Below are 11317 nucleotides of genomic sequence, written 5' to 3'. Positions count from 1 at the left end.
TGGGGTTTCCTAACTCCGAGAACTCTGTCTTCTGTCCCGATTCTGGAGGCTTCCAAGGAGCGAGCTGCCTTTCCATCACGCCCCCTGCACGCTTCTTGGAAGGGGTCATTGGTCTTACAAAACTGAAGGGCTTGAATTAAAAGGCGGCCTGTTGGTCTGTTGGAACATTCCTCAACAATTAACTGGGCAGTTGCTCTGCCTACCCCAGGCTCTCAGAAGCCCACGTTCTCTGGTGTCCTAGCAACCGGAAACTCATCTGAGCTCCAGCCGGGACAGAGGCCATTTTCTACCTGACCACTGTGACTTGCAGGCTCCCCGGGCCCCTGAGGACCTGTCCGTACAGCTTTCGCGTCCACTGAAAGCCACCGTTTGTCCCCATGGACTCCCAGATGGCCAGCCCAGCCTGCCCCTAACCCCGGCAGAATGAGCTTCTCGCTCACGTTCTCGGAGCTGGTCAACATTGCCATCCCACAGTGCAGGGTGGTGAACTTCAAGGCCCTGCACCTCCTACTCCAGGGTATCCTGGAGCACATCCACATGGCTGACCTTGAGAAGGTCCTCTCGGCGGATGAGGACTTCCTCCACACCTCGCCAGCCATGTTCATGCCCCGGGAAGGAGACTCCCAGCCCATCCTTAACCCCATGAAGAGGCTCGGCAACGTCTTCGACCACCTGGTGAGCCATGTGGACAAGATGGAGAGCCAGCTGGCCGTGCTGCAGGAACTGCCCTCCACCTCCCAGCTGCTGGAGGGCAGCCAGGGCACTGGCCAGCCCGCCCAGGACTTATGGAACCTGATAAAGCTCCGGATAGTGGAGGGCAACGAGGAAGCCATGGCCAAGGTAAGCCGCCTGGACTCCAGAAGCTGCCGTCCCCCTTGGCTCTCCTGCCAGGCTGTTCACCCCTACCTGGTGCCCCTGATAAAGGGCCCTGCCCTTAACCAGGAGAGGAATTCGGCTTTGGACTCAGGCAGAACCGAAGCTCCGAGTTTCCATCCTTCATCAGTGTAGAGGAAAGAAGGCCATACACTGTGTGAAATGTCCAGAGTGGGCACATTCGTAGAGACAGAAAGCAGATGGGTGGTTGCCAGGGGCTGGAGGGAGAGGAAATGGGGAAGGACTGCTTAGTGGTTACAGGGTTTCCTTTTGGGGTGGTGATGAGGTTTTAGAACTAAATAGAGCACAACACTATGAAAGCAGTAAATGCTACTGAACTATACACTTTCAAATGGTATTTTTTTTTTTTTGCTGTACGTGGGCCTCTCACTGTTGTGGCCTCTCCCGTTGTGGAGCACAGGCTCCGGACGCGCAGGCTCAGCGGCCATGGCTCACGGGCCTAGCCGCTCCACGGCATGTGGGATCTTCCCAGACCGGGGCACGAACCTGTGTCCCCTGCATCAACAGACGGACTCTCAACCACTGCACCACCAAGGAAGCCCTCAAATGGTATGTTATGTGAATCTCACCTCAATGAAAAAAAGATAATTGAGGACCTGTAGGTGAGGAAACTGACACTCAGAAAATAGAACTACCATATGACCCAGCAATACTACTGGGCATATACCCTGAGAAAACCATAATTCAAAAAGGCACATGCACACCAATGTTCACTGCAGCACTATTTACAATAGCCAGGATGTGGAAGCAACCTAAATGTCCATCGACAGGTGAATGGATAAAGAAGATGTTGTACATATATACAAAGGAATATTACTCATCCATAAAAAGGAACGAAATTGGGTCATTTGTAGAGATGTGGATGGACCTAGACTCTGTCATACAGAGTGAAGTAAGAAAGAGAAAAATATCACATCTTACATATATGCGGAATCTAGAAAAATGGTACAGACAAACTTATTTGCAGGGCAGGAATAGAGACGCAGATGTAGAGAACGGACATGTGGACATGGGGGGGAAGGGGAGTGTGGGACGAAGTGGGAGATTAGGATTGACATAAGTACACTACCATGTGTAAAATAGGTAGCTAGTGGGAACCTGCTGTATAGCACAGGGAGCTCAGCTCAGTGCTCTGTGATGACCTAGATGGGTGGGATGGGGGGGGAGGTCCAAGAGGGAGGGGATATATGTATACATATAGCTGATTTACTTTATTGTACAGCAGAAACTAACACAACATTGTAAAGCAAATATACTCCAATTTAAAAAAAATAAAAGAAAAGAAATATCATTGATTTGCTGCGGGTGCAGCAGCCAGTGACAGGGGAACAGGGATGAGCCGAGGCCTTCTGATTCAGGACCCACCTTGGAACCCTTGCTCCCCTGCCTCCCCACCCAGCACACAGTTATCCATCAGGAGCTGTAGCCTTGGGGAAGAGTTGGATTTTGAAGAATAAATACCCCAGCCTCTCTCTCCTCCCTTTCTCCCATTGGCCAAATAAGAGGGCCAGAAGTCAGAGCGCCAGGGGTGTGGAGAGCGCAGTGCCTGTGGGTCAGCCTCTGAGAGCACTGAGTAGGGGCAGAGGATGGATGTGCGGGGGCAACAGAGAACATCCATCACACGGAGGAGTCATTCCAGGATGTCTTAGGTTAACACTCCTCTTATTTAAATTGAGGTGCGAGTCACATAACAAAGTGAACAGCTGGGTGGCATTTGGTACATTGATAGTTAGTGCAAGCACCACCTCTATCCCCTTCTAAACCATTTCCATGGCTCGAAAAGGAAACCCTGTGTCCTCGTCACTGCCCACTCCTCCTCCCTCCACCCCAGCAATGCTAATCTGCTTTCTGGCTCTAAAGATTTACCAATTCTGGGCATTTCATATAAATAGAATCATACAATATATGGCTTTTTGTGTCTGGCTTCTCCCACTGAGCGTCATGTTTCCCAGGTTCATCCACATTGCAGCCTGTGTCTGTGCTTCACTCCCTTTTATGGCTGAATAGTATTCTATTGTAGGGACAGACCACATTGGGTTTAACCATTCACCTGTTGCTGGGCATTTGGCTTGAGACTCTTTTTTTTGGCCTCATCGTGCAGCTTGCAGGATTGTAGTTCCCAAACCAGGGATTGAACCCAGGCTCCCTGCAGTGAAAGCACCCAGTCTTAACCACTGGACCACTAGGGAATTCCTGGGTTGAGACTCTTTTTAAACAAAAGCAGTGTATTATTTGAAGGACGCTGGGGCTTCTCATTGGCACCAAGGAAGAAGTGGGTGGACAGGCCTCAAAGGGAGGAAGTGTTCGTAGATCTCCTGCATCTTAAAAACAGCCCTTAACTTGTCTCAGCTTCCAGCTGCCAGTCTCCGGGTCTTCTGGTTATAATTTTTGGGTAAGAGAATGAGATGGCACACCTGGGGTCAGGTGTCCACTCCTGGCCAGGCAGGCAGGGTCGTGCCTAAGAATTAGAGCTCCTGGGGGCCCATTCCCACTGCCTGGACTGGCAGGCACCCCAAAGCTATCAATACACAGGGACCACCAGGTTTTACGTCCAACCTGGGGGCTGAAGAAGGTGGGAGCCCTGGTGCAGGTGTTTGTAGAGGTGACAGAAACAGACAATGCAAGATCCCTTCCTAGAACTCAGAGACTCTATAGGCCATGAGAAGCACAGAGCAGAGTCCACCAGCCTGACTTTCCTGGGCCTTGTGCCTCTTCTCCTCACTGTCCCCTTCACCCTCACTCCTCCACTGGCTCCCTCCCCAGGGGAATGATCTTGAGAACAAGCGCTCACTGCATGCCAGGTGAGCTGGATGCTCCATCTGTTCACTCCTTTAATCTTCTTAACGACTCTAAGAGGAAAGTGCTGTCATTATCCCGTGCTTACAGATGAGGAAATGGAGGCACAGAGAGGTTAAGTAACCCACTCGAGGTCACAGAGTTAGAAAATGGGGAGCCAGTGCCAACTTGAGCCGAGTGGGTAGTTGGAAGGCATAGGATTGTGGGTGCTGAGATGCCACTTAACCCCCTGGAAGGGGTGAGGGATGGCCACGGCCTCCTCCTCTCAGGATTGTTACAACAATTAAAACCAAACAAGATAAAGCATGGGAACTGCTTAGCACAGAGCTGGACGTCCGTTCTGGCTGAGATGGGCTGATGCAGGCGAGAGGCAAAGCGACACGGTGTGAGCCATAAATCTTCGTGCTCAGTGGAAGCAGCCGGGCACAGAGAACCACATTGCATGATTCTGTTCATAGACAATGCCCAGAATAGGAAAGTCGGTAGCAACAGAAAATGTCAGTTGCCGGGGGCTGGGAGTTGAGTGCTGGTGGGTATGGGTTTTTTTCTGGGGCGATGAAAATGTTCTGGAACTAGATAGTGGTGACGGCTGCACAAACGTGTGAATGTACCAACTGCCACCGAATTGTTCACTTTAGTATTGTTATGTGTGTTTTACCACACGCACAAAAAGCAGAGATCATCTAACTATATGCTGTCTCCAAGAGACACACTGATTCAAAGACAAATAGGTTGGAAGTTAAAGGATAGAAAAAGATATTCCACACAAGCAGTAGCCAGAAGAGAGCTGGAGTTACTGTACTAACATCAGAACAGGATAGACTTTAAGACAAGAAGTGTTACTAGAGACACAGAAGGCTGCAGGGGTGGCTGAGGGCAGGTTACAGGGACCTCAAAGCTGGAGAGGTGGACCCGATGTCTGAGGTGCCAGCCCCTCCGGAGCAGCCTGCTCCCGGCCTGCCTTGATGGATGAAGTCTCCTAGAATGCACGAGGACCCAGAGTGGCCCAGCCAGCTCACACAGGGGGCTGGTGGACAGGTTCGGAACTGGTCATGCCGCCCTCAGAGGACTGTTTGTGCACCTAGGAATGTCCCCACCACCGTTAGAGAATGTCGCCAAGTCCCAGTCTGGCTGAGGTTGCCAGGGTTACCACGCTGACCCATTGTCGGGGTTGCCATGGTAGCTGGTTCTAGGGCGGTACAAGCTGCTTAGCTAAGAATCTACAACCCACTCCCACTGTCCCCCCAACTCCGGCCCACGTCAGCCAGGCTGGCAGACCAAATGCCACCCTTCATGGGGAAAGACAAGCCTCCCAGCCCCAGCACCTACCCCAGATGGGGTGAATGGTGCCCTGGAAACTAGGGCAGGCACCAAGGGGGCTTCTGGAGAGGTTTGGGAGGACCCACAGGTGCAGCACAAGGGGTGGTGCTCTTGGTCAGCACACCGCTGGATTTGGGGACTCGGGTAGGGCAGCAGGTCCTCACTAAGCAAGCTTAGATTGCAGTTTCTAACCCTCAGCATGACTGACGTTTGGGGCCGGATAATTCTTTGTGGTGGAGACTGTCCTGTGCACTGAGGGATGCTGAGCAGCATCCTTGGCCTCTACCCACTAGATGCCAGGAACACCCCATAGTCATGACAACCAGAAATGTCTCCAGACTTGCCAAATGCCCACTGGGGGCCAAATCGCCCCATTGAGAACTGCTTAGAAAACCTGGGCTCCCTGCTTTCTGTGCAACCTCCAGGGGGGCACCCACCCAGGCTCCCGGCGCCAGGGAGCATTTCCAGAATTGCAGGTTCCCAGGCCCTGCCTGCATCTCCCAGGCAGCCCTGGACAGGAGTTTTAGAAAGCTGCTCAGAAGCCCCTGGCTGTCTCTTCGAGGCCTCGGTTATCTCAGGTTATCTCATCTGTTATGATAACCCCTGCTGGCGTCACAGGGGAAAATCAGGGGCCGTGTCCACTGTCTGTTATTAAGATTGTTCTGGCTAACCCCGTTTCCATAAGTAAACTTGTGTGTCCCACTAGGGGATTGTAACAACCTGTTGCTGCATTTTTTTTGAAATTTCAAAACTCCCTCCCCATTTTACTCCCCCAACCAAAATCTCCTGCTGTGTATCCCACAATTAAAATGATTTTAAATTTAAATTGGTTTTTGAGAATTCCAAAGCAAAGCTTAAGGGCACGGAAGACCCTTTGGGGTTTTAGAGAATCAAGGTAAAAGTCATTGCAGTAATAGTAATGAACTTCCTGCGTTGGCAGTGTTCTTCCCAGGGTGCCGGGAAGAGCTATTGCATTCCTCCTTCCCTGGGAAGGAAGTGATGTTAGCATTCCCATTTCCCAAGTTCTGGCTCTGAGGCCTTGTAGACCAGTCTAGCTGATTGTTCAAGGGGATGTTTGTCTTGGACCCCCTTATCAGCCCTTGAAAGCTTCTGGAAGCACTTGGACCCCAGGTCGAACCTACATTCTTGAAGCCATCTTCAGACAGAGAGAAAGAGACAGAAAGACAGAGGGAGAATGAATGTCTGGACATTCTGCTTCCAAGAAGGGCAGCTTTCTAGAATTCGCTTCCCTGAACTTGGCTCCATCCCAACCCTGATTGTGGCCTGAGGGGCCAAGTGGGATCTTCCTGGCTGTTCTCCCACCAACACAGTCCAGAGTTCGGGGCGTGACTCCCCTGGTGAGAAGCAGGCTAGATCTGCTGTGGGAAACCTTTAACTGCATGTCCTAGGAGACCCACGAGAAAAGCGTCTTCCTCCTCTCCTGTGCAGCCCCTACCCATGGAGCAGCCCACCAGGCCATCGTTTCTGGGTTTGCCCTGTAGTTACCCATGGGAGAGGGGTATGATTCCTGCTCAGGTGATTTGGTCCCCTGGTTACACCCAGAGATATAAGGGGAGGGGGAAGCATCCCTGCATACGTGGGGGATCTGGACCTTGTAGATTTCTCTGAAAAGCATTTTTCTATCTACAGCAGATAAGGCCTTGGAAAACTGGTCTCTTAATATTATTATCACTCCTAGAAAAATTAACAGTAACTTGTGAATACCATCCAATAGACAGTGTTGCAGTTTCCCCCAGTTAAAACAAAAATGCTATTGTTTAAAGCTTTATTGAGATATATTCCACATACCAGGAAGTTCATCCATTTAAAGTATACTGGGGGCTTCCCTGGTGGCACAGTGGTTAAGAATCCACCTCCCAATGCAGGGGACGCAGGTTCGATCCCTGATCGGGGAACTAAGATCCCACATGCCACAGGGCAACTAAGCTTGCATGCCGCAACTACTGAGCTTGTGCATCTCAACGAGAGAGCCCACATGCCGCAAACTACAGAGCCCATGCGCCCTGGAGCCTGCAGGCCACAACTACAGAGCCCGTGCACCCTGGAGCCTGGGCTCCACAACTAGAAAGAGAAAATCCATATGCCACAACTAGGGAGAAGCCCGCGCACCACAGTGAAGAGCCCACGCTGCAATGAAAGATCCCGTGTGCCTCAATGGGATCCCTGGACCACCAGGGAAGTCCCTTACCGTAATGTCTTCAGGCTTATCTGTAGCATGTATCAGTACTTTATTTTTTGGCCACATAATATTCCATTGTATGGGTAGACCAGATTTTGTTTATCAGTTGATGGGTATTTGGGTTGTTTCCACCTTTTGGCTATTAGGAATAATGCCACTACGAACATTGCTGTACAAGATTTTCTGTGAACATAGGCTTTCATTTCTATATACCTAAAGGTGGAATTGCTGGACCACATTGTAACTCTGTGTTTCAGTCTTGGGGAACTGTCAGCCTGTTTTCCAAAGAGGTGCACCATTTTATATTCCTGCCAGCAGTGTATAAGGATTCCAATTTCTCCACATCCTCACCAACACTTCTTATTTTCTGTCTTTTTGATGATAACCATCCTAGCATATCTCACTGTGGTTTTGATTTTTATTTTCCTGGTGACTAATGATGTTGAGCACCTTTTCTTGTGCTTATTGCCCATTTGTATATCATCTTTGGAGAAATGTCTGTTCAGATCTTTGCCCATTTTTAAAACTATTTATTTATTTATTTTGGCCACGCTGGGTCTTAGTTGTGGCATGCAGGATCTTCCTTGAGGCACACAGGATCTTTTAGTTGTGACATGTGGACTCTTTAGTTGCGGCATGCGAACTCTTAGTTGTGGCATGCATGCAGGATCTAGTTCCCTGGCCAGGGATCGAACCCAGGCCCCCTGCATTGGGAGTGTGGAGTCTTATCCACTGGACCCCCAGGGAAGTCCTTGCTCATTTTTAATTGGATTATTTTTCTTATATGTAGCTGGATTCAGTTTGGTAGTATTTTGTTGAGGATTTTTGCATCCATATTCTAGTTTTCCTGTGATATCTTTGATTTTTATCAGGGCAATATTGGCCTCATAGAATGAGTTAGGAATTCTTCTGGTTTTTGGAAAAGTTTGTTAAGAATTGGTATTAATTGTCCCTTAAATTTTTGATAAAAGTCATTGGTGAAGCCATCTGGGCTTGGGCCTTTTTTCACGTGTTGTTTTTGTTTTTGTTTTGCTAATTCAGTCATTTTACTTGTTTTAGGTCTATTCAGATTATTTTGTCTTGAGTCAGTCTTGGCAGTTTATGTCTTTCTAGGAATTTGTCCATTTCATCCACCTTATCTGATTTGTTGGCATACAACTGTTCATAGTATTCCTTTATAATTCTTTTTATTTCTGTAGGGTCAATAGCAATGTTCCCTCTTCGATTTCTCATTCTAGTAATTTGAGTCTTCTCTTTTTTTCTTGGTCAATCCAGCTAAAGGTTTGCTAATTTTGTTGATCTTTTCAAAGAACCAGCTTTTAGTTTCATTGATTTCCTCTATTATTTTTCTGTTCTTTATTTCAGTGGTCCCTAACCTTTTTGGCACCAGGGACTGGTTTCGTGGAAGACAATTTTTCCACGAACCAGGGGGTGGGGTGGTTTCAGGATGATTCAAGAGCATTATATTTATCGTGCACTTTATTTCTATTATTATTACATTGTAGTATATAATTAAATAACTGTACAACTCACCATAATGCTGACAGGAGGTGGAGCTCAGGTGGTAATGTGAGCAATGGGGAGCGGCTATAAATACATATGAAGCTTGCTTGCTTGCCCGCTGCTCACCTCCTGCTGTCCGTGGACCAGGGGTTGGGGACCCCTGCTCTATTTCATTAGTTTCCACTCTAATCTTTATTGTTTCAGTTTTTCTACCTTCTTTAGTTTTATTTTGATCTGTCTTTTCCAGTGTCTTCAGGTAGAAGATTAGGCTATTGATTTGAGATCTTTCTTCTTTATTAATATTGTCACTTCCAGCTAAAATTTCTCTCTAAGCACTGCTTTAGCTGCATCCTGTAAGTTTTGGTGTGTTTGTGTTTTCATTTTAATTCATCTCAAAGTGTTTCTAATTTCCTTTGCAATTTCTTCTTTGACCCATTGGTTATTTAGGAGAATGTTGTTTAATTTCCATATATTTGTGAACTTCCAAAAGTTTCTTCTGTTATTGATTTTTTTTAAATAAATTTTATTTATTTATTTTTGGCTGCATTGGGTCTTCATTGCTGCGTGTGGGCTTTCTCTAGTTGCGGTGAGCAGGGGCTACTCTTCATTGCCATGCGTGGGCTTCTCATTGCAGTGGCTTCTCTTGTTGCAGAGCACGGGCTCTAGGAGCCCAGGCTTCAGTAGTTGTGGCTCGCAGGCTCTAGAGCACAGGCTCAGTAGTTGTGGCACACGGGCTTAGTTGCTCAGCGGCATGTGGGATCTTCCCACATGCCGCTGAGCAAGGATTTCAGTCCTTTTTAAATTTTTTTTTTTTGAGGATTTTTTTTTAAATTAATTAATTTATTTTTGGCTGTGTTGGGTCTTCATTTCTGTGCAAGGGCTTTCTCTAGTTGTGGCAAGCGGAGGCCACTCTTCATCGCGGTGCACGGGCCTCTCACTATCGTGGCCTCCCTTGTTGCGGAGCACAGGCTCCAGACGCGCAGGCTCAGTAGTTGTGGCTCACGGGCCTAGTTGCTCCGTGGCATGTGGGATCTTCCCAGACCAGGGCTCGAACCTGTGTCCCCTGCATTGGCAGGCGGACTCTCAACCACTGCGCCACCAGGGAAGCCCAGTCCTTTTTAAATTTATTGAGTCTTGTCTTATGGCCTAACATATGGTCTATCCGGTAGAATGTTCTATTGGGTTGGCCAAGAAATTTGTTCAGTTTTTCCGTAACATCTTATGGAAAAACCCGAACGAACTTCTTGGCCAACCCAATATGTATATTCTGCCATTGTTGAGTGGAGTGTTCTATAGATGTCTGTTATATCCATTTGGTTTATAGTGATCTTCATATCTTCTGTTTCCTTGATGATCTTCTATCTAGTTGTTTTATCCATTATTGAAAATCGGGTATTGAAGTCTTCAACTATTTCTCCTTTCAGTTATTTCAGTTTTTGCTTCATTTAGTTTTGGGACTTCATTGCTAGGTGCATGTTTGTTTATAATTATCATATCTTCCTGATGGATTGACCCTCTTATCATTATAAATGTACCTCTGTGTTTTAGTAACAATTTTTATCTTAAAGTCTATTTTGTCTGATATTAGTGTAGCCACTCTGCTTCTCTGTTGGTTACTGCTTGCATAGTATATCTTTTTCTATCCTTTTGTTTTCATCCTATTTGTATCTTTTAATCTAATATGTGTCTCCTATAGACAGCATGAGGTTGGATCATGTTTTCTTATCTATTCTGCCAATCTCTGCCTTTTAACTGAAATTTCAGCCATTTACATTTAATGTAATTACAGGTAAGAAGGACTTCTGCCATTTCACTATTTGTTATTTTTGTTACCTGAATGCCTAACTATGCACTAGACCCTTTATATAAATTATCACAGTTTTTTCATACCCATTTAGTTACTGAGGAGTCTAAAATCTAGGAAGATGCAGTAACAGCCCCAGTCATTGTTGGAGCTGAGCTATGAGACCAACATTGCACCCATCAGCTCTTGCCTTGAAGTTTCTTCCCTGCTCCTCTGGCTTCCCCCTTACCCTCCAAGGGCCAATCTGCACATGCGGCCAGAATTACCCTTTAAAAATATAAATCCAATAAATTCCTTGTTGATCTTCCAGTGGCTCCTACCAAAGGGCATGAGATGCTTCATGATGAGTGACTCCTGCTTACTGAACACATTCAAACCGAGGGTTGCCTCCTTCCCACTTAGGCCACCTGAGAGCTCAGAGCAGGATTCACTTCAGTGTCATTTTCTGGCCTCTGAATATGTTCCAGCCTAGGCCTTGGAAGAGCCCAAAAGACTTCTTGAACCATGGCCATCACCAGAGAGCTTCCACACTTTACTTGCCTTTTCCCCCAGCTGCACCTAACTTCACACTTTCCTTTCCTTTCTCCCTCTTCAGTCCATGAAGACCCTGCAGGATTTGCTCACCGACATTTATGCACTCAAGGTCACTGTTGAAACCCTCAGGAAGGATGTGGCCATGCTGAAGGACATGTTTGACAAGGTAGACCCTCCCCAGCATCCTTCATACTGGCCATGCTGCTTGGACATCTGGTGGTTGGGGTAACAGGGTAAATCCAAGAAGCCTGTTCTTAGTCAAAGAA

The 11317-nt window shown here is 47.4% G+C and overlaps 1 protein-coding gene across 1 annotated transcript in view; it reads left to right on the top strand.

The window, feature by feature from the left end:
• Window positions 1-423: 423 nt before the first annotated feature.
• LOC309973483 (uncharacterized protein C16orf96) overlaps window positions 424-11317 on the top strand; it is a gene marked incomplete at both ends in the record, with an annotated part of 37556 nt that continues 26662 nt past the window's right edge. Inside the window, 2 exon segments of the mRNA XM_082857775.1 lie at window positions 424-840; window positions 11113-11217. Of these exon segments, the coding sequence (XP_082713901.1) occupies window positions 424-840; window positions 11113-11217 (522 nt within the window).

The sequence above is a fragment of the Leucopleurus acutus genome, assembly GCF_964270905.1.
Source record: "Leucopleurus acutus genome assembly, chromosome: 16".
Taxonomy (NCBI): Eukaryota; Metazoa; Chordata; class Mammalia; order Artiodactyla; family Delphinidae; genus Leucopleurus; species Leucopleurus acutus.
This window is presented reverse-complemented; position numbering and strand designations above follow the sequence as displayed.